Source organism: Bombina bombina, chromosome 4 (assembly GCF_027579735.1).
Source record: "Bombina bombina isolate aBomBom1 chromosome 4, aBomBom1.pri, whole genome shotgun sequence".
NCBI lineage: Eukaryota > Metazoa > Chordata > Amphibia > Anura > Bombinatoridae > Bombina > Bombina bombina.
In genome coordinates, this window is record NC_069502.1 from 991,053,204 (window position 1) to 991,077,912 (window position 24,709).

Consider the following 24,709-nt stretch of genomic DNA (forward strand, 5'->3'; position numbering starts at 1 on the left):
ACCGCTCTAGTAGAGTGAGCTGTAATTCTTTCAGAAGGCTGCTGTCCAGCAGTCTCGTATGCCAAACGGATGATGCTTTTCGGCCAAAAAGAAAGAGAGGTAGCCGTAGCCTTTTGACCTCTACGTCTTCCAGAATAGACAACAAACAAAGAAAGATGTTTGAACGGAAATCTTTGGTCGCTCTGCAAGTAAAACTTCAAGCACGAACCACGTCCAAGTTGTGCAACAGACGCTCCTTCTTAGAGGAAGGATTAGGACACAGAGAAGGAATCAACAATTTCCTGATTAATATTCCTATTAGTAACAACCTTAGGAAGGAATCCAGGTTTTGGTCCGCACAAAACCACCTTATCAGCAAGGAAAACAAGATAAGGCGAGTCGCATTGCAATGCAGATAGTTCAGAAACTCTTCGAGCCGAAGAGACAGCAAACTAAAACAGAAACTTTCCAAGACTAGAAGCTTAATATCTATGGAATGCATAGGTTAAATGGAACCCTTGAGAACTTTAAGAACTAAATTCAAACTCCATGGCGGAGCAACAGGTTTAAACACAGGCTTGATTCTAACTAAAGCCTGACAGAACGACTTAACGTCTCGGGAATATCTGCCAGACGCTTGTGCAGTAAATTGAATAAAGCAAGATATCTGTCCCTTTAAGGAACTAGCTGATAGCCCCTTCTCCATCCTTCTTGGAGAAAGGACAAAATCCTAGAATCCTGATCTTACTCCATGAGTAGCCCCCCTTGGATTCACACCAATAAAGATATTTACGCCATATCTTATGATAAATTTTCCTAGTGACAGGCTTTCGAGCCTGAATCAAGGTATCTATGACCGACTCTGAGAAACCCCGCTTGGATGAAATCAAGCGTTCAATCTCCAGGCAGTCAGCCGCAGAGAAACTAGATTTGGATGCTGGCACGGACCTTGAATCAGAAGGTCCTGTCTCTTTGGCAGAGTCCATGGTGGAAGAGATAACATGTCCACCAGGTCTGCATACAAGTCCTGCGTGCCACGCAGGTGCTATCAAAATCACCAAAGCTCTCTCCTGTTTGATTCTGGCAATCAAACGAGAAGGACGAGGAAATGGTGGAAACACATAAGCCAGGTTGAACGACCAGGGTACTGCTAGAGCATCTATCAGTACTGCCTGAGGATCACCTTGACCAGGACCCGTAACAAGGAAGTTTGGCGTTCTGACGAGATGCATCAGATCCAATTCTGTATTTATATTTGTTCCGTATCAGCCAAAGAGCCTAAAATGTCTCCTTACACATACGCAGTCAAAAATCACATAACAAACATGATTAAAAAGACCCCACTATTCAACAATCCCCCTCAAGAGATATTAACCCTTGATTCCATAAAGATAAAGGATTCCCACTGAGACCCTGTCTGCTATCATTAACATGTGTGTAAGATCAATCAATCTCTGGATAAAATAAACAATCTTACCGGAATCCAATCCGTGGAACAGCAAACATGGTTCTTCAAGTTTGACAGATAGTAGCAGCGCCTCTGACATGGACTTGAGTGAGAAAACAAGTTGAGAAAACTCGTCTTGAAGTGAAGAAAGACTCTCCCTGCATCTCCAGACTCTAACTTTCATCAATGCTCTCACTGAGAGGCTGACAAGACTACTTAAAACTTCAGTTCCATCCCGAAGGGCAGGTATCCCCTCATAAGGAACTACTCCGAAAAAACTTCTGACACTTCTCTGCCAACCTCCTGTAACGAAAGGCAAAGAATGACTTGGGGATGAGGGAAGTGGGGGAGGGGGGTATTTAAGCCTTTGGCTGGGGTGTCTTTGCCTCCTCCCTGGTGGCCAGGTTCTGTATTCCCACAAGTAATGAATGTAGCTGTGGTCTCTCCCTGTATTTAGAAGGAAAGTTGGTACTTTTCAGACTTTAATCTGCAAAGCACTAAGTCTATGGTATGATCTTCAATGATGATCTTTTGATGTGTGTTTTGTATACTCTAATAACTCGTTTATTTTTCACTGTTTTACTATTCTTGAATGTCATTTAATCATTCATTTATACATTTATCACTGGGAGACGTCTCATTTTTAATCTAACAGATGTTATGCTTTTTCTTAACTACTGTGTGTTATGATATTTATGTATTAAATATTTCTGGTTAATTCTGATATCTTCAGCTTTAGAGCGCCCCTCATTTTATGTGTATTCCTGTTAGCATTTGACTCAATAGAGGAGTTAGGTCTTTTATGAATGGTGTGATATCTAGAGTCTAGCACAATACTTTTATCTGTATATAACTATTACAGTGTTTTTTACACCTAATCCAGTTTGTGTGGAGTACTGCTGCAAAAAAATGTGTGCTAAAGCAGTTCCCAGGTCAAAATCCCAAGGATGAGGGCATTTTTGTCAAAGTCTTTTTCTAGATCAATAATGGCTGGAGAGTTCCAGGAAATCTGGAGAAACCAAAACTCTGCACAGAGGAGGAAGCTTTCTAATTCTTAAATTGTCTAAAGAAACAAACATGTCCTCTGGATTTAAGCTTACCATTAGACTTTTAATTCTGGGGTAGAAAAGCTGTTATAGCAACAGTAAATGTGGCAATAGCATCCAGTCGGTTTCAAACAAAATTTTTACCTGAAAGGAAGGGATACTAGCCTGCACTGAGAAACCACTCAGTAGACCAAGATTTGAGCCATAAAGTTTTTCTTGCCTAAACAGCCAAAGTAGCATTCTTAGGGTTAATGCTAATCAATTTCCTCAGCTGCATCACAAATAAGTGGTTTGCAGTTCTCAGAGTAAGTGATCTTGAATCTCTTTCAAAATCTCTTCCAAACTGAAAGGACCTTCTATGAAAACCTTCAAGTGTTCTATCCAAAAGATCCTCTAATTCCAAATCAATTAAAACTTCCTGTAACAAAGCATAAATATGCTCAACCTCACATCCTCTGCCCACAGCAATGGGGTTCTGAGACTCAAAGTCCATCCTCAGAGGAAGATTCCTTAGATTCATAAGCCCCCATTATCATTTATGGGCAGAGTTTCTCAACTCTGGTCCTCAAGTACCCCTAACAGGCCAGATTTTCCTAGTGTCTTAACTAGAGCCCAGGTGAAATAAATAATCAGCTGATGGGTGAGAACAGGTTAGTAACCCATGGTTACTGATCAGCTGATTATTTTACCTGTGCTCGTTATCATGAAAATCTGTATTGATAGGGGTTCTTGAGGACTGGAGTTGGAGAAACACTGATCTATGGGTATGGGGAATTTAGAGGAGCCACTCCTAAGGTAAATTAAAGTAACAAATGACCTGTTATCAGTTAAAGCAAAAGGCCACTACTCCTTACTAATTCTTCTTGACCTGTCCATCCTTTCCTCCTAAATATACTACATTAATTTTGCATCCGAGACACAGCCCTCTCCTGGTTTGCCTCATATCTCTCAAAACCGCTCGTTTTCAGTTTCCTTTAACAACATATCTTCTGACCCTATGCCTCTCTCAGTTGGAGTACCGCAAGGCTCTATCTTGGGTCCCTTGCTTTTCTCTCTCTATACATCCTCCCTTGGAAAACATATAGCCTCCTTTGGATTACAGCACCACTTATATGCTGATGATAAACCAAATCTATCTTTCCTCAACTGATATCTCTCCCTCCTTTACTCAACCAGATTCCCAACTGCCTCTCTACAATTTCCTCTTGGATGTCTTCACGCTACCTCCAACTCAATCTGTCCCAAAACTGAGCTGCTTCTTATTCCCCCCTCTTCGAGACATCCAACACCTGACATTTCTCTGACGGTTGGAGACTCTATTCTCAACACCTCACCCCAGGTCCGCTTCCTTACTCAAAAAACTACAAAAATAATAATTCATTCCATCATTTTGTCACGCATTGATTATTGCAATCTACTTCTAAATGGCCTTCCAAAACACAGCTTCTCCTCCCTCCAATCTATTATGAATGCTTCAGTTAGACTCATCCACCTAAGTCGACAATCTACATCAGCTGCTGCCCTCTGACAGTCTCTACACTGGCTACTCATACACTCCAGAATACACTTTAAAGTATTAACCCTAACTTACAAAGCACTCAACAGTCTAACTCCCAACTATATTTCCTCTCTCATCTCAAAATATTCCCCATCCCGTCCTCTTCGATCAACCTCTGACCTACGTCTCTCCACTCCTGTTATCTCTACGTCCCACTCCCGTCTCCAAGACTTCTCACGTGCTGCTCCCTGTCCTCTGGAACTCTCTAACCCCACACTCCATAAGACTGTCTCCAACCTTGTATAGCTTCAGACGCTCCTTGAAAACAAGCCTATTCAGAGAGGCTTACCATCTCTCCTCCATTTATCATCCTAACCAAACTAATGCATGAACTGCCTTACTCACTGCTGCAACTACAACTGATATGACAAGCTACCCCAATATTATGTCTCTGCACCCTAAACCTGTAGACTGTGAACTCTCCGGAGCAGGGCTCTCTTCCTCCTGTACTAGATTTGTTTAGTTTTGTTATGTTTTGTATTTTATCACAAATCCTTGTCATTGTATACCCCTATCATTGTACCCAGCGCTACGGAATTTGGCGGCGCTATACAAATAAATAATAATAATAATAAATAGCTGATGAGCTAAAGGCGAAAGAAGGATCACCTTCCTTTACTTGCATGCATCTGCATTTAACACAAAGAGGCATAACAGATAAAACTTAATTATTAGCAGAATTCCTTACATTTTTGAGAAAATTCTGAAGAACCCTCCTGGGTAAAGCTGTTATAAGACATTAACTCTTGATCACTCTTAAAAAAGGCAGTGCAGAAAAAAAACCCTGATTAGATTTAAGATATAGACTCAGCACATGAGGTATGCAGCTGAGCAGGGACACACACCACAAAATCCTTACAAAGCAAACACAAGATGGAAGGGGTTCATTTTTCAGAGATCTCCCTTCTAAAACAACAGCTCACAGTCCAGAGGCCTGCGCTGCACCAGCTTGCTCAGAAGAGAAGAAATATACAGAAATGCACAGTGTAAAACTGGATAATCCCAAAAGGGAAAAAAGTAAGTAGTAATTGTCAAACAAGCTCTGAAATAACTGTTCTAAAACAATAAAGACTAAATAAAAAATAAGACAGCAAAACAAAGGGTTAAATGAAGTTGTTTCCCAAGAAAAACTGTGATATGATCAGAGAATAATATCTCCCAACACATATGAGAAAATATAGTCCAAGGGTAGCAGCACTTCTCAGGAAAGAATGTTTATTACAGAAGGTCCTATGAGAAGCGCTGCTGCTCTTGGAATATATTTGCTAATATGTGTTGGAGCCTTTTGGTGCAGGGCTTTTACATTTCTGCTGGATTATTTACATTTTTGGAGCTTCTCCCAACACACTTTGATAGTTACAGCACCACAGGAACAGAAAAACATATAGACAGGAAGGCGCACTAAAAAGGCTAACCCTTAGTGCGCCTGCGCTACCCGGTGAGGGAAAGAAGCTGTGTACAAACTCTGTACTAACTCCTGAGAGTGCAAAATCCCGCTGAGTTAAATTTAAGTAACCACATTCAGGGCAGAAAGTGCCCAGAAATACTTTCTGTAGCATGTTAGTGCAGACCAGCAAATTATATTCCTGGCCCTCATGAACAATTAATAGGACAGATCTGAAAAAAATCAGCTCAGTGACCATGTCTACCAAACTGCACTATCAAATGTAATCCTAAATCTGGCCTGTTAGTAAGTCCTGAGTTATTGAATTAAAAACCATACACTAGACCTGTAGCTCTACCCTTTGGTTCTTTATCATTGATTAAATACATTTTTTTTTTTAAAAAGTACAAGAAAGAGTACTTTATTAAATGCTATCTCTGTTCTAACAGTGTTTGTACTGGATCCAAAATGGCAAGGAGCATGGTGGTGGAATTTGTGTATGCTGGAATAGAACATTTAGCTTTAGTTGATAGCATTCTATGTTTAACCCCATTACTATCGGAAATTTCAGAGAAAAACTTGCCCAAAGAGAATTTTTTATCATTTTTGCTATCACTCCGTTTAAATAATAATAAAAAAAAAACAGGGTATTGATCTAGGCCCATTTTGGTATATTTCATGCCGCGATATTGCAGCCAAATGCGATCATATAAAAAAATAATAATTATTATTAACTTTTTCACAAACTTTGAGTTTCTTATTGAAATTATTTTCATACGGCTTGTGCAGTAATAACATAAATGGTTGTAAAAGCTTTCCTAGAATCTTTGTTCAGAAATAAGAAGCATACATGGCTTTGCCAATTGGTTTTTGGTAATTAGAAGGATGCTTATTACAGCTGCCGCTACACTTCCCAGCAGTGAAGGGGTTAATGAGTTAGCTGTTAAGGGTAATGTTTATTGTAGTGCAGGGATTACCTTACCGTCTCCTTGAACCCTCCAAAACAGCAATCCCCCCCCACACTTATCACCACCATCTTTATCAAATCCCTAATAGAAAGTTGATTTCCTAAATTGCAAACAAATTATACATTGCCAGCTTAAAGGGACAGTAAACACCTTAAGATTTTTTATATAAAATGTTAAGTTATGTATAATGGAACAACTTTGCAATATATTTTCATTATTATTTTGCCTCCTTTTCATGGAATAGCTCTGAGAATTGAGCAATTTCTAATTCTCAGAACTTGACATGCACCCTCCTGACTTCTCATGGCTAAATCTGCTACCTATGCTAACAATGCATATTATGCTAAGTTTGTGACTGTGGCTAGCCTTATCATTTGTAGACTTAAAGAGACATTAAACCCAAATTTTTTTCTTTCATGATTCAGATAGAGAATACAATTTTAAAAAACTTTCTAATTTACTTCTGTTATCTAATTTGCTTCATTCTCTTGATATTCCTTCCTGAAAAGCATATCTAGATATGCTCAGTAGCTTCTGATTGGTGGCTGCACATATATGCCTCCTGTGATTGGCTCACCCATGTGCATTGCTATTCTTTAACAAAGGCTATATAAAGAGTGAAGCAAATTAGATAATAGAAGTAAATTGGAATGTTGTTTAAAATGGTATTCTCTGTCTGAATAATGAAAGAATTTTTTTGGGTTTAATGTCCCTTTAAGTCCCGATTGGCTCCTCCAAATAAGACGAATGGTGGGTGGAGCTTGGCTATTAAAAAACGGATATTAATTTGTTTTAAAAAGTTAAAGAGACAACCCAAAAATTTTCTTTCGTGATTCAGATAGAGCAGGCAATGTTAAGCAACTTTCTAATTTACTCCTATTATCAAATTTTCTTCATTCTCTTGGTATCTTTATTTGAAAAGCAAGAATGTACGTTTAGATGCCGGACCATTTCTGGTGAACAACCTGGGCTGTTCTTGCTGATTGGTGGATAAATGTACCCTCCAATAAACAAGTGCTGTCCAGGGTACTGAACCACAAATTGGCTGGCTCCTTAACTTAGATGCCTTCTTTTTCAATTAAACGAAGAAAAATTGATAATAGGAGTAAATTAGAAAGTTGCTTAAAATTGCATGCTCTATCTGAATCACAAAAGAAAAAATTGGGGTTTAGTGTTCCTTTAAGACTTGGCTGACATATTATTCTATATCAACACAACATAATTTTTTTGTAATTACAATCGGCTAGATTACGAGTTCGGCGTTAGCTTTAAAAAGCAGCATTAAGGGGTCCTAACGCTGCTTTTTAATGCCCACTGGTATTACGAGTCAGGCAGGAAAGGGTCTACCGCTCACTTTTCTTCTGCGACTTTTCCATACCGCAAATCCCCTTACGTCAATTGCATATCCTATCTTTTTAATGGGATTTGCCTAACGCTGGCATTACAAGTCTTGGAAGAAGTGAGCGGTACAGCCTCTACCTCCAAGACTCCTACCGCATATAAAAGTCAGTAGTTAAGAGTTTTATGGGCTAACGCACGGAAACATAAAGCTCTTAATTACAGTGCTAAAAAGTACACTAACACCCATAAACTACCTATTAACCTCTAAAACCGAGGCCCCTCAACATCGCAAACACTATAATAAAATTATTTAACCCCTAATCTGCCGACCGTACATCGCCGCCACCTACATTATACCTATGAACCCCTAATCTGCTGCCCCTAACATCGCCGACACCTACATTATATTTATTAACCCCTAATCTGCCGCTCCCAACGTCGCCGCCACCTAACTACAATTATTAACCCCTAATCTGCCGCACCCCCAACGTCGCTGCTACTATATTAAATGTATTAACCCCTAAACCTAAGTCTAACCCTAACACCCCCCCTAACTTAAATCTATTTTTAATCAATCTAAATAAAATTACTATAATTAAATAAATTATTCCTATTTAAAAATAAATACTTACCTATAAAATAAACCATAAGATAGCTACAATATAACTAATAATTACATTGTAGCTATTTTAGGATTTATATTTATTTTACAGGCAACTTTGTAATTTATTTTAACTAGGTACAATAGCTATTAAATAGTTAATAACTATTTAATAGCTACCTAGTTAAAATAATTACAAAATTACCTGTAAAATAAATCCTAAACCTAAGTTACAAATACACCTAACACTACACTATCAATAAATTAATTAAATAAATTAACTACAATTATCTAAAATAAAATACAATTAAATAAACTAAACTATAGTACAAACCCCCCCCCACTAAATTACAAAAAATAAAAAAATATTACAAGAAGTTTAATCTAATTACACCTAATCGAATCCCCCTAATAAAATAAAAAAAGCCCCCCAAAATAATAAAATTTCCTAAACTAAATTACAAATAGCCCTTAAAAGGGCCTTTTGCGGGGCATTGCCCCAAAGTAACCAGCTCTTTTACCAGCCCTTAAAAGGGCTTTTTTGCGGGGCATTGCCCCAAAGTAATCAGCTCTTTTACCTGTAAAAATAAAAACTACAATACCCCCCCCCAACATTACAACCCACCACCCACACACCCCTACTCTAAAACCCACCCGATCCCCCCCTTAAAAAAAAACCTAACACTACCCCATTGAAGATCACCCTACCTTGAGCCGTCTTCAGCCAGCCGGGCACCGATGGGGTAGGAAGAGGACATACGGACCGGCACAAGTCTTAATCCGATCCGGCCAGAAGTCTTCAATCCGATCGAGGCAGAAGAGGTCCTCCATCCAGCAGAAGTCTTCATCCAAGCGGCATCTTCTATCTTCATCCATCCGGCGCAGAGCGGGTCCATCTTCAAGACATCCGACGCGGAGCATCCTCTTCTTTCCGACGACTAACGACGAATGAAGGTTCCTTTAAATGACGTCATCCAAGATGGCGTCCCTCGAATTCCGATTGGCTGATAGGATTCTATCAGCCAATCGTAATTAAGGTAGGAAAAATCTGATTGGTTGATTTAATCAGCCAATCGGATTGTAGTTCAATCCGAATGGCTGATTGGATCAGCCAATAGATGTATGGGGAAATCGTGCACGAGCACGTTTTGCCAGCTTACCGCTACCGTAAGCAACGCTGGTATTACAGGTAGAAGTGGCACTAAATTTACTCAGCGCTCACTTTTCTGAGGCTAACGCAGCAATCAGAAAACTTGTAATACCAGCGTTGTTTAAAGTGAGCGCAGGAAAAAAAAAGGAGCGTTAGCACCGCAAGTTTTTACCGACAAAACTTGTAAATCTAGCCGAATGTGTTTACTGTCCCTTTAGCCACAGTTTTCAGACCAATTAATAAATATCAGTAAAGACCCCTGTACAATGAAGAATATATTTTTCTCCTCTAGGACCAAAATAGTTCATTAGGAAAAGGGTCTAAGAGAAAGTGCTGTTTTAGAGTGGTTAGAATTTGCATAGTCAACACATAAAAAGAGAATTAAATAAAACTCTTAATTTCAAACGAGCAGTAGATTTTGTTTCTCTAACTTATTTGAAATGTATTTCATTTCCCTGCCCCCTTTATCATGTGACAGCCATCAACGAATCACAGACACCTACATGTATACGCCGTTAACTTTAGCACATGCTCAAAAGGTGCTGGTGCCTCAGCAAGAGCAAAAAAAACTGCACATTGAAAGGTTTTCTTAAACCTGAATGCTCTATGCCAATCATGAAAGAAACAACATAATTTATGCTTACCTGATAAATTTATTTCTCTTGTAGTGTATCCAGTCCACGGATCATCCATTACTTATGGAATATATTCTCCTTCCCAACAGGAAGTTGCAAGAGTCCACCCACAGCAAAGCTGCTATATAGCTCCTCCCCTAACTGCCATACTCAGTCATTCGACCGAAAACATGCAGAGAAAGGAAAAACCATAGGGTGCAGTGGTGACTGTAGTTCAAATGAAAAAATTACCTGCCTTAAAGTGACAGGGCGGGCCGTGGACTGGATACACTACAAGAGAAATAAATTTATCAGGTAAGCATAAATTATGTTTTCTCTTGTTAAGTGTATCCAGTCCACGGATCATCCATTACTTATGGAATACCAATACCAAAGCTAAAGTACACGGATGATGGGAGGGACAAGGCAGGTACTTAAACGGAAGTTACCACTGCCTGTAAGAAACCCTTTCTCCCAAAAATAGCCTCCGAAGAAGCAAGGTATCAAATTTGTTAAATTTGAAAAAGTATGAAGCGCAGACCAAGACTCCGACTTGTAAATCTGTTCAACAGAAGCCACATTTAAAAAAGGCCCAAGTGAAAACCACAGCTCTAGTAGAATGAGCTGTAATCCCTTCAGGAGGCTGCTGTCCAGCAGTCTCATAAGCTAAATAAATTATGCTTTTTAACCAAAAAGACAGAGAGGCTGCTGAAGTCTTTTGACCTCTCCTCTGTCCAGAATAGACAACAAACAAGGTGAACGTTTGATGAAAACTGTAGTAGCTTGTAAGTAAAACTTTAAAGCCCAAACCACGTCCAATATTGTGTAATAGACGTTCCTTCTTTGAGGAAGGATTAGGTTACAAGCATGGAACAACTATCTCTTGAGTGATGTTCTTGTTAGATACCACCTTAGGAAAAAACCCAGGTTAGTACGCAGGACTACCTTATCCGTATGAAGGACCAGATAAGGAGAATCACATTGTAACACAGATAACTTGGAGACTCTACGAGTCGAGGAAATAGCTACCCAAAAGGAACTTTCCAAGATAAAGATTGATATCTATGGAACAAAAAAGGTTCAAACGGAACTTCTTGAAAAAACCTTAAGAACCAGGTTTAAGCTCCATGGTGGAGCAACAGTTTTAAACACGGGCTTGGATCTAACCAAAGCCTGACCAAATGCCTGAACGTCTAGAATACCTGCCAGACGCTTGTGCAAAAATCTGTCCCTTTTAAGGAATTAGCTGACAACCCTTTTCTCCAAAACATCTTGGAGAAAAGATAATATCCTGGGAATCCAGACTTTACTCCATGAGTAACCATTGGATTCATAACAATCAGATATTTACACCATATCTATGTTCAATTTTCCTAGAGACAGGCTTTCATGTCTGTATTAAGGTATCAATGACTGACTCGGAGAAGCCATGCTTTGATATCATCAAGCGTTCAGTCTCCAGGCAGTCCATCTCAGATTGATTCTATTTAGATGGTTGAAAGGACCCTGAGGTAGAGGGACCTGTCTCAGAAGCAGAGACCGTGATGGAAAGGATGACATGTCCACCAGATCTGCATACCAGGTCCTGCGTGGCTACGCAGGCGCTGACAAAAACACCAAAGCCCTCTCCTGCTTGGTCTTGACCTCCGGAGGAATCCCACTCCCCCGGAAGAAAAGTCTGACGACTTAGAAAAACCACCTCCCAGTTCTCAACACCTGGGATATGGATAGCTGATAGACAAGAGTGAGTCTCTGTCCAGTGAATTATTGTAAGACTTCTAACATCGCTAGGGAACTTCTGTTCCCCCTTGATGGCTGATGTAAACCACAGTCGTGTATATTGTCCGACTGAATATGATGTACCTCAGAGTTGCTTAACTGAGGCCAAGTCTGAAGAGCATGGAATATCACTCCCAGTTCCAGAATATTTATTAGAAGGAGGGTCTCCTCCTAAGTCCACTATCCCTGAGCCTTCAGGGAGTTCCAGACTGCATCCCAACCTAAAAGGCTGGCATCTATTGTAACAATTGTCCCATCTGACCTGCGGAAGGTCATACCCTTGGACAGATGGACCCGACATAGTCACCAGAGAATCTCTGGTCTCTTGGTCCAGGTTTAACAGGGGGATAAACCTGTGTAATCCCCGTTCCTCTGTACTGAGCCACCGAAGGGCGCGGATGGAATGAAAAACACGGCAGAAATTTAGAAACTTTGACAACCTGACTCCGTCAGGTAAATTTTCATTTCTACAGAATCTATCAGAGTCCCTAAGAGGGAAACCCTTGAGATTGGGGATAGAGAACTCTTTCCTTGTTCACTTTCCACCCATGTGATCTCAGAAATGCCAGTACTACGTCCGTATGAGACTTGGCAATTTGGATGTTTGACGCCTGTATCAGGATGTCGTCTAAATAAGGGGCCACTTCTATGCCCCGCGGCCTAAGGACCGCCAAAGCGACCCCAGAACCTCCATAAAGATTCTTGGGGCTGTAGATATCCCAACGGAAAGAGCTACAAACTGGTAATGCCTGTCTAGAAAGGCAAACCTTAAAAACGATGGTGATCTTTATGCATCACAATGTGAGGATAAACATCCTTCAAATCCATTGTAGTCCTCTATTGACTCTCCTGGATCATAGTTAAGATGGTACGAATAGTTTCCATCTTAAAAGACGGAATTCTGAGGAATTTGTTTAAGATCTTTAGATCCAAAATAGGTCTGAAGGTTCCCTCTCCTTGGGAACCACAAACAGATTTGAGAAAACACTCTGTCCCTGTTCCTCTCTTGGAACTGGATGGATCTCGTACACAATGTAAGAATGCCTCCTTCTTTATCTGGTTTGCAGATAATTGGAAAGGCGAAATCTCCCCTTTTTTTGGGGGGGAATCTTTGAAATCCAGAAGATATCTCTGGGATATAAATTCCAATGCCTAGGGATCCTGGGCATCTCTTGCCCATGCCTGGGCGAAGAATGAAAGTCTGCCCCCTATAGGATCCGTTACCGGATAGGGGTCCGTTCCTTCATGCTGCCTTAGAGGCAGCAGCAGGCTCCTTGGCCTGCTTATCTTTGTTCCAGGTCCGATTGTCTCCAAACCGCCTTGGACTGAGCAAAAATTCCCTCTTGTTTTGCCTTAGAGGAAGTGGATGCCACACCTGCCCTGAAGTTTTAAAAGGCACGAAAATTAGACCTTTCTTGGCCCTTGATTTGGACCTATCCTGAGGAAGGGCATGACCTTTTCCTCCAGTGATATAAGCAATAATCTCCTTCAAACCAGGCCCGAATAGGGTCTGCCCCTTGAAGGGAAGTTAAGTAGCTTATTTATTAAAGTCACGACAGCTGACCATGATATAAGCCATAGCGCTCTGCGCGCCAGTATAGTAAAAAAACAGAATTCTTAGCCGTTAGTCTAGTCAAATGAACAAAGGCATCAGAAAACAAAGGAATTGGCTAGCATAAGCTTGTCAAATATATTCATCCAATGGAGTCGCTAACTGTAAAGCCTCATCAAGAGACTCAACCCAGAACGCCGCAGCAGCAGTGACAGAAGCAATGTATGCAAGGGGCTGCAGGATAAAACCCTGTTGAATAAACATTTTTTTATCCATTGGATCTAAAAAGCACAACTGTCCTCGCCAGAGGTAGTGGTACGCCTAGCTAGAGTAGAAACTCTTCTCTCCACCTTAGGAACTGTCTGCCAGAAGTCCTGTGTGGTCGTAACTATTAGAAAACATTCTTCTAAAAAATAGGAGGGGAAGAGAATGGCACACCTGGTCTATCCCATTCCTTATTAAAATTTTTTTTTTTTTTAATAAACATCTTTAGGTATTGGAAAAAACATCAGTACACACCGGCACTGCATATTATTTATCCAGTCTACACAATTTCTCTGGCCCTGCGATTGTACACATTCATTCAGAGCAGCCAAAGCCTCCCTGAGCAACAAGTGGAGGTTCTCAAGCATAAATTTTAAATGTAGAAATATCAGAATCAGGTTAAATCATCTTCCCTGAGTCAAAAAAATCACCCACAGACTAAGCATATTGTGAGGTAGTATCATAAATGGTTCTTAAAGCGTCTGTATGCTCTGTATCTACCCCCAGAGCTATCTGCTTTCATTTAATTTCAGGTAGTCTGACTAATACTGCTGCCAGAGTATTATTCACCACCTTTGCCATGTCTTGTAAAATAAACGCTATGGACGCCCTTGATGTACTTGGCGCCATTTGAGCGTGAGTCCCTGAAGCGGGAGTCGAAGGGTCTGACACGTGGGGAGAGTTAGTCGGCATAACTTTCCCCTCGACAGAATCCCCTGGTAAAATAAACGCTATGGGTGCCCTTGATGTACTTGGCGCCATTTGAGCGTGAGTCCCTAAAGCGGGAGTCAAAAAGTCTGACACGTGGGGAGAGTTAGTCGGCATAACTACCCCCACGACAGAATCCTCTGGTGATAATGTTTTTAAAGACAAAAAATGATCTTTATTGTTTAACATGAAATCAGTACATCTGGTACACATTCTAAGATGGGGTTCCACCATGGCTTTAAAACATAATGAACACAGAGCTTCCTCTATGTCAGACATGTTAGAACAGACTAATAATGAGACTAGTAAGCTTGGAAAACACTTTAAATCAAGTTAACAAGCAAATATATAAAACGTTACTGTGCCTTTAAGAGAAACAAATTTTGTCAAAATTTGAAAAACAGTGAAAAAAGGCAGTAAAACAAACGAAATTTTTACAGTACATGTAATAAGGTAACAGAGCATTGCACCCACTTGCAAATGGATGATTAACCCCTTAATGCAAAAAACAGATAAAAAAAACGACATAGACGTTTTTAAAAACAGACACAACAAACTGCCACAGCAGAGCTGTGGATTACCTTCCCTATAAACGATTTTGGAAGTCTTTTTAGCCCTTTAGAAATGTCCTGTAGTATTCATGGGACTGCTGAGGGAATCTGGATGATTCATTTTGTAATTTTAACTGCGCAAAAAAGCGCTAAATTAGGCCCTTCCCACTCATATTACAACAGTGGGAAGCTTCAGTTAACTGTTTCTATGCAAAATTTAAGCCAGCCATGTGGAAAAAACTTAGGCCCCAATAAGTTTTATCACCAAACATATGTTAAAAAACAATTAAACATGCCAACAAACGTTTTAAAACACCTTTTTACAAGAGTATGTATCTCTATTAATAAGCCTGATACCAGTCGCTTTTACTGCATTTTAGGCTATACCAACATTACAGTGTTATCACCAATGTACGTTAAAAAACGATTAAACATGCCAGCAAACGTTTTAAAACACATTTTTATAAGAGTATGTATCTCTATTAATAAGCTGATACCAGTCGCTATCGCTGCATTTAAGGCTTTACTTACATTACTTCGGTATCAGCAGTATTTTCTTAGTCAATTCCATTCCTAGAAAAATATTTTACTGCACATACCTTATCTGCAGGAAAACCTGCACGCCATTCCCCCTCTGAAGTACCTCACTCCTCAGAATGTGTGAGAACAGCAAATGGATCTTAGTTACGTCTGCTAAGATCATAGAAAAACGCAGGCAGATTCTTCTTCCAAATACTGCCTGAGATAAACAGCACACTCCGGTGCCATTTAAAAATAACAAACTTTTGATTGAAGAATAAACTAAGTATAAAAAACCACAGACTCTCACAACCTCCTATCTATGTTGAGGCTTGCAAGAGAATGACTGAGTATGGCAGTTAGGGGAGGAGCTATATAGCAGCTTTGCTGTGGGTGGACTCTTGCAACTTCCTGTTGGGAAGGAGAATATATTCCATAAGTAATGGATGATCCGTGGACTGGATACACTTAACAAGAGAAATAACTTTTTGACTTCAGTGTCCATTAAAGAAATACTGTAGAAAACGATATATCGTGACAAACCTGTATTTGGTTCAGCAGCTCAAGTTCCTCCTCCTGAACAGATTTTTCAGTCCATATCAGGGCACTATAGCTCTTCGTCTTCTCTTCTTCCCCTTCTTTCATGTGTCCCACTGCTTCCCTTTAAGAAAACATTATAATTCTATTTAACATCTAAAACACTGTTTTAAATAAGTGATATTGGGGTGAAATTTAAATTCTTCCGTTCAAATGAACATTGGAAGTCACTAACCTGGTGACAATCTGTAAGTCCCGGACTTTGATTTTATCAGAAGTGTTTATTTTCTACAAAATTAAAACCAGAAAAAAGTGTTATGCTGATTTAGTTAGACATAAAATATACAATCCAGGATTATCCTAGAAATAATATGTATTATTGATAAACATAGTGAGGATAAACAAATCGCATCTTTATTTATATGAAACAAAAACTAATGATAATGTTAGAATCAGAGGGGGAAAAAGGCAGAGAAATTTCTAGTTTAGTATTTGCCGAACAAAATTTTATAAAGTAAACTCTCTACTAACGCCCTTCTCAGAGCTACTACATACTCACATGCACCTGTAAAAATGGACCTCCTTAGGGTCAGATTACTAGTGGAGTGCAAATGTTTGCGCGCTCATTGGACTTACCACTGGTATTACGACTTGTAAGTAAACGAGATCGCTTGAGCGCAATAGCGAGTTATGCTAGAATGATAACCGTGACTTCAGAGCTCTGGTTAACTGTTTTGCCAAACAAAAAATTTGCACATAACACATATATACATTACAAAGTAGAGTTATAGTAATACAAACAGTCGACTGCAGTATCATTGCATATACTTTCCCCTATGAGAGACGTCATAGCTTTGCTGACACCTTGTTTCGAAATGGAACTTATTTCCCAAACGTAATGAATGCAGCTGTGGACTCTTTCCATCAGAAGAAAAGGAAATGATAAGGTAAGCATAATTTAAGCTTTTCTTCTTAAACGGGAAGAGTCCACAGCTGCATTCATTACTTTTGGGAAAACAATAACCAAGCTATAGAGGACACTGAATGCCAAGAGGGGAGGGTACAAAAGGCGGCCCCTACTGAGGGCACCAGACCTGAACCTCAACCCCATAAAAATTCCTGATTCAACAGAAGCCGAGAAAAAAGATTTTAAAGGAAAAGCCCCAATGACACTGACTCGCAGCTAGTCCAGAGCCAAACAAGAGACCGCAAAACGGACCAAACTGAGCCAACAGTCCACCAAGAGACACCGTCACCTGCAGGAGGTCCCCCACCAATCCCCCCCCACAAATGAAGGGGAAACCAGCTGAAATCCTCAAAGGGACGAGGCAAAGGAGGACAGAGGAAACCGAAAGGTCCCTTAATACAAAAAAGAACACCTCCAAGAGTGGGCCCAGCTTACAGAGACCCAAACGGACCCAAACAGGGAATGAGGCCACGGCTATACCAAGCGATACCCGGGATACCACCGGGCATGGAGACAGAAAAGCCGGCTCCCCATCATCCTGCAAGCATTGACGCGACTAGAAGAGATAAAGTTCTCCCAGCGCCAGTCCCTAGAACCGTGAAAAGCGTGTAATAGACCCAGGTGAAAACACCGAGTTTGAAAACACAGAGTCCCCAACAGGACGACACAAAGGAAGCTTGCAAAAAAAAGGAAGCGGTCCTCAAGAAAACAGACTGCACAAAACAGCCCCTCGACAGAGGGCCCACTCCAGGCAATCTAAGCCGCCGGACCTACTCACAGGTCCCTAAAGAGGGGAACACAAAGCCTCCATTGAGGCCCCCCGAGAAGGGGAGTATCCCTTCAGAACCCGAAGGAAGAGTAAACCCTCTCCTGTCAAAGAAACAAGGATAAAGGAAACACCATCTCCTAGGAGACTGAGCTATCAGGATAAACACAGTGCAACCTCCAGAGGAGACTGCGACCCTTAGACCGCTCTGACGTCCTGGCCTGCAGATCCACACTCAGCTGGATCAACCCAGCCACATGAATCCAAAATAGGGGGACAAAAGAATCCTGAAACTGGTACAGGAACGAGCGCAAGATGGTACAGCCACAAACTGACTCTGAAAAATAGACAAGGCCATAGACCCAAGGATCTATCAAAACAAGACCCCTCAGTCTGACATGGAACTAGCAAGATTCCAGGTGGAACCAAGTCCATCGTCCACTTCCAGACCAGGAGAAGCCCCTAGTAAGGACTCCGCTTCCCGAAGAAACGAATATCCCCTAAAGAAAAAAAGGACGAAGCCAGGAGAACAAAAACCGCCCTCAAGGCCCGAAGCCACCGGCTAAACGGGAGAAAAGATCCCCAGAAAATGTCCTAGAAGGACCACAAGTAGTTCGCTTAATAGAGACACAGTCAACCCATTCGCCTGCAGAGCATAGAATCCACGGGTACCCTGGCAAACCAAGAGGGGAATGTGACCCTAAGGTGTACAAGAAGACTGTAATCCAGCGCCAGCAGCTGGGTAGAAACCCACCAGTCTAGAGGTGCAAGCCACTCAGCTAACCCCAGATGACATGGGTTACTCTGTGGAAAGGAATATACTCCAATAGACTGAGCCAACCCTGACCCGGTCAGGTAGACGACAAGCCCCGAGATCCAAAAAACCCAAAACTGGGACAGGAGCGAAGACCCAGAAAGAGAAAGACTTAGGAAGAAAAAACAGGTCTGGGTACCTAAAAGTTCAGGCAACTATACCCTGGAACTAAACACTCTGACTGGTCAAAAAGCCAGACAAGAGGAATGGAGCATATCCAGAAAAACCAGACAGCGCAGAGAACTCAAAAGCTCTGACCCAATGAAGGAACCACCCCTAGATAAGTCCAACTCTCCAAGGAGCAAGGCAAGAAGTCAAACGAAGAGACTGGCTACAGGACAACCAAAGGGATACCTCAAGTTCCCAAAACCCTCTCGAAAGCTTAGTGGAACATAAAAAAACAATGATAACTTGAGCACTCAGCGCTACTAACGATCCAGCAGAAACAGCGCCACGTGTCTGAACAGCCACAAACCCGACAGGACCCAGCCTGTACCCCCGGGTCCTAACCGGCAAGCTGCATAAATTCTCCCACATAGAGGAAAAAAAGGAAAACAGACATTATTAAACATAGCAATCTAATCAAAAAAGAGGGGGCGCTAATCTATAGCTATTGGTAACATAAAAAACACCATATATATATATATATATATATAGAGAGAGAGAGAGTTATAAGTGCAATCAAATGTCCCAACAGATATGTTTAAAAGGTAATTCTGGATAGAAGTTCAAGTCCACAATGTGGGGTAATTCTAGACCAGACGATAGCAGCCTCCTCCTCACCAATAGGTTCAGATAAACTATGAGAAAAACAAAGCAAAGGGACGCCACATGTGTGGTATCATCAAATTTAAACAGGACCACAGAATATTATGAGCCAAATGGGTACTCACATGGCTATAAAGCACATGGCTATAAAGCACACCTATGTGCTTGTAGGAACAGGCTGCAGATTTAACAGGTGTGGCAGCTCACCCACAAGGAAATCAGTCGTCTAACGCAGTGAAAAAATGAAGCACAAAACAAGCACCGATAGTGCAGATCACTCAGGATATAGTTAATATTCACTTTAGACAAGTGCAAAATGGGTACTCACATGCTTGATGAGCACACCAATGTGCTAGTAGGAACAAGCTGGCAGATTTTAGTATGGTGTGTCAGCTCACCACTAGGGAACTTTTCCTCAGTGTGTAGTATCCCAGTGCAGCAATGTCTTGTTGGTTAGGCTCCCATTTAAGCAGGTACAGGTAGTGATGTCCACTCACAAAATTGTTTTAAAAATACTATTTATTTATATATGCATTTTAGGGGGCAAGACTGCATACCCCCTATCCACTCATTTGTACATATATTTTAATCTGTTTTTATATACATGTTATCTATATGACACACATGAACTATTAGGCCTAGATTTAGAGTTCGGCGGTAGCCGTCAAAACCAGCGTTAGAGGCTCCTAACGCTGGTTTTGGGCGCCCGCTGGTATTTGGAGTCAGTGATTAAAGGGTCTAACGCTCACTTTTCAGCCGCGACTTTTCCATACCGCAGATCCCCCCTACGCCATTTGCGTAGCCTATCTTTTCAATGGGATCTTTCTAACGCTGGTATTTAGAGTCGTTTCTGCAGTGAGCGTTAGAGCTCTAACGACAAGATTCCAGCCGCCTGAAAATAGCAGGAGTTAAGAGCTTTCTGGCTAACGCCGGTTTATAAAGCTCTTAACTACTGTACCCTAAAGTACACTAACACCCATAAACTACCTATGTACCCCTAAACCGAGGTCCCCCCACATCGCCGCCACTCGATTAAAATTTTTAACCCCTAATCTGCCGACCGCCACCTACGTTATACTTATGTACCCCTAATCTGCTGCCCCTAACACCGCCGACCCCTGTATTATATCTATTAACCCCTAACTTGCCCCCCACAACGTCGCCGCAAGCTACTTAAAATAATTAACCCCTAATCTTCCGACCGCAAATCGCCGCCACCTACGTTATCCCTATGTACCCCTAATCTGCTACCCCTAACATCGCCGACCCCTATGTTATATTTATTAACCCCTAATCTGCCCCCCACAACGTCGCCGACACCTACCTACACTTATTAACCCCTAATCTGCCGAGCGGACCTGAGCGCTACTATAATAAAGTTATTAACCCCTAATCCGCCTCACTAACCCTATCATAAATAGTATTAACCCCTAATCTGCCCTCCCTAACATCGCCGACACCTACCTTCAATTATTAACCCCTAATCTGCCGACCGGAGCTCACCGCTATTCTAATAAATGTATTAACCCCTAAAGCTAAGTCTAACCCTAACACTAACACCCCCCTAAGTTAAATATAATTTTTATCTAACGAAATAAATTAACTCTTATTAAATAAATAATTCCTATTTAAAGCTAAATACTTACCTGTAAAATACATCCTAATATAGCTACAATATAAATTATAATTATATTATAGCTATTTTAGGATTAATATTTATTTTACAGGCAACTTTGTAATTATTTTAACCAGGTACAATAGCTATTAAATAGTTAAGAACTATTTAATAGTTACCTAGTTAAAATAATTACAAATTTACCTGTAAAATAAATCCTAACCTAAGATATAATTAAACCTAACACTACCCTATCAATAAAATAATTAAATAAACTACCTACAATTACCTACAATTAACCTAACACTACACTATCAATAAATTAATTAAACACAATTGCTACAAATAAATAAAATTAAATAAACTATCTAAAGTACAAAAAATAAAAAAGAACTAAGTTACAGAAAATAATAAAATATTTACAAACATAAGAAAAATATTACAACAATTTTAAACTAATTACACCTACTCTAAGCCCCCTAATAAAATAACAAAGCCCCCCAAAATAAAAAATTCCCTACCCTATTCTAAAATACAAATATTACAAGCTCTTTTACCTTACCAGCCCTGAACAGGGCCCTTTGCGGGGCATGCCCCAAGAATTTCAGCTCTTTTGCCTGTAAAAAAAAACATACAATACCCCCCCCCCAACATTACAACCCACCACCCACATACCCCTAATCTAACCCAAACCCCCCCTTAAATAAACCTAACACTACCCCCCTGATGATCTTCCTACCTTGTCTTCACCATGCCAGGTTCACCGATCCGTCCTGGCTCCAAGATCTTCATCCAACCCAAGCGGGGCTAGACATCCACTGAAGAAGTCCAGAAGAGGGTCCAAAGTCTTCCTCCTATCCGGCAAGAAGAGGACATCCGGACCGGCAAACATCTTCTCCAAGCGGCATCTTCTATCTTCTTCCATCCGATGACGACCCGGCTCCATCTTGAAGACCTCCAGCGCGGATCCATCCTCTTCTTCCGACGACTAGACGACGAATGACGGTTCCTTTAAGGGACGTCATCCAAGATGGCGTCCCTCGAATTCCGATTGGCTGATAGGATTCTATCAGCCAATCGGAATTAAGGTAGGAATTTTCTGATTGGCTGATGGAATCAGCCAATCAGAATATAGTTCAATCCGATTGGCTGATCCAATCAGCCAATCAGATTGAGCTTGCATTCTATTGGCTGTTCCGATCAGCCAATAGAATGCGAGCTCAATCTGATTGGCTGATTGGATCAGCCAATCGGATTGAACTATATTCTGATTGGCTGATTCCATCAGCCAATCAGAAAATTCCTACCTTAATTCCGATTGGCTGATAGAATCCTATCAGCCAATCGGAATTCGAGGGACGCCATCTTGGATGACGTCCCTTAAAGGAACCGTCATTCGTCGTCTAGTCGTCGGAAGAAGAGGATGGATCCGCGCTGGAGGTCTTCAAGATGGAGCCGGTCGTCATCGGATGGAAGAAGATAGAAGATGCCGCTTGGAGAAGATGTTTGCCGGTCCGGATGTCCTCTTCTTGCCGGATAGGAGGAAGACTTTGGACCCTCTTCTGGACTTCTTCAGTGGATGTCTAGCCCCCGCTTGGGTCGGATGAAGATCTTGGAGCCAGGACGGATCGGTGAACCTGGCATGGTGAAGACAAGGTAGGAAGATCATCAGGGGGGGTAGTGTTAGGTTTATTTAAGGGGGGTTTGGGTTAGATTAGGGGTATGTGGGTGGTGGGTTGTAATGTTGGGGGGGGGGTATTGTATGTTTTTTTTTACAGGCAAAAGAGCTGAAATTCTTGGGGCATGCCCCGCAAAGGGCCCTGTTCAGGGCTGGTAAGGTAAAAGAGCTTGTAATATTTGTATTTTAGAATAGGGTAGGGAATTTTTTATTTTGGGGGGCTTTGTTATTTTATTAGGGGGCTTAGAGTAGGTGTAATTAGTTTAAAATTGTTGTAATATTTTTCTTATGTTTGTAAATATTTTATTATTTTCTGTAACTTAGTTCTTTTTTATTTTTTGTACTTTAGATAGTTTATTTAATTTTATTTATTTGTAGCAATTGTGTTTAATTAATTTATTGATAGTGTAGTGTTAGGTTAATTGTAGGTAATTGTAGGTAGTTTATTTAATTATTTTATTGATAGGGTAGTGTTAGGTTTAATTATATCTTAGGTTAGGATTTATTTTACAGGTAAATTTGTAATTATTTTAACTAGGTAACTATTAAATAGTTCTTAACTATTTAATAGCTATTGTACCTGGTTAAAATAATTACAAAGTTGCCTGTAAAATAAATATTAATCCTAAAATAGCTATAATATAATTATAATTTATATTGTAGCTATATTAGGATGTATTTTACAGGTAAGTATTTAGCTTTAAATAGGAATTATTTATTTAATAAGAGTTAATTTATTTCGTTAGATAAAAATTATATTTAACTTAGGGGGGTGTTAGTGTTAGGGTTAGACTTAGCTTTAGGGGTTAATACATTTATTAGAATAGCGGTGAGCTCCGGTCGGCAGATTAGGGGTTAATAATTGAAGGTAGGTGTCGGCGATGTTAGGGAGGGCAGATTAGGGGTTAATACTATTTATGATAGGGTTAGTGAGGCGGATTAGGGGTTAATAACTTTATTATAGTAGCGCTCAGGTCCGCTCGGCAGATTAGGGGTTAATAAGTGTAGGTAGGTGTCGGCGACGTTGTGGGGGGCAGATTAGGGGTTAATAAATATAACATAGGGGTCGGCGATGTTAGGGCAGCAGATTAGGGGTACATAGGGATAACGTAGGTGGCGGCGGTTTACGGAGCGGCAGATTAGGGGTTTAAAAGTGTAATGCAGGGGTCAGCGATAGCGGGGGCGGCAGATTAGGGGTTAATAAGTGTAAGGTTAGGGGTGTTTAGACTCGGGGTACATGTTAGGGTGTTAGGTGCAGACTTAGGAGGTGTTTCCCCATAGGAAACAATGGGGCTGCGTTAGGAGCTGAACGCTGCTTTTTTGCAGGTGTTAGGTTTTTTTTCAGCTCAAACAGCCCCATTGTTTCCTATGGGAGAATCGTGCACGAGCACGTTTTTGATGCCGGCCGCGTCCGTAAGCAACTCTGGTATCGAGAGTTGCATTTGCGGTAAAAATGCTCTACGCTCCTTTTTTGGAGCCTAATGCAGCATTTGTTTGAACTCTCGATACCAGAGTTAAATTTATGGTGCGGCCAGAAAAAAACCCGCGGAGCGTTAACAGCCCTTTTACCGCCGAACTCTAAATCTAGGCCTTAGTGTCTAACTTTGAAAACTTTCAAAATGCACTAAAAGGCGGTTCAACGGCTTAGAAATGGCTATGTAGGTTTACATTGAGCATGATTTGATACAAGACTATTTATTTTCCCATATAAAAGAGCACATGGGGAATTCCTGGCATCTCACATATAGATAGAACATAAACCGTAGAGTTTTAAGCATTTATAATGCACATTCATAACTTTTAGGGCACTTTGACTGTCACTGGGTCTTCAACAAGATATGATAAGGAAGCTATACATTTTATATCCACCAATAAATACTATACATAGACTAGAAAGATATAGCAGTGCATGAGTACTCTTTTATTTGTAGTTAACACCGATTAGAATAGTAACATTTTCTCTTTTACTGGTAAAATATGGTCATATTTGTACATGCCTGTATGTATGTATGCATGCATCTATGTATACCTTTAAAGGGACATAAAATCCCTTAAGGACAAGGCCATTTTTCAATTTCTTACCCTTAAAGGGAAATGAAACCC

At 40.7% G+C, this 24,709-nt stretch overlaps 1 protein-coding gene across 1 annotated transcript in view; it reads right to left on the reverse strand.

Annotated features, from left to right (window-relative positions):
- PUS10 (pseudouridine synthase 10) overlaps window positions 1-24,709 on the reverse strand; it is a 372,401-nt gene that overhangs the window by 30,397 nt on the left and 317,295 nt on the right. Inside the window, 2 exon segments of the mRNA XM_053712643.1 lie at window positions 16,005-16,122; window positions 16,234-16,286. Coding sequence (XP_053568618.1) covers window positions 16,005-16,122; window positions 16,234-16,286 — 171 coding nt within the window.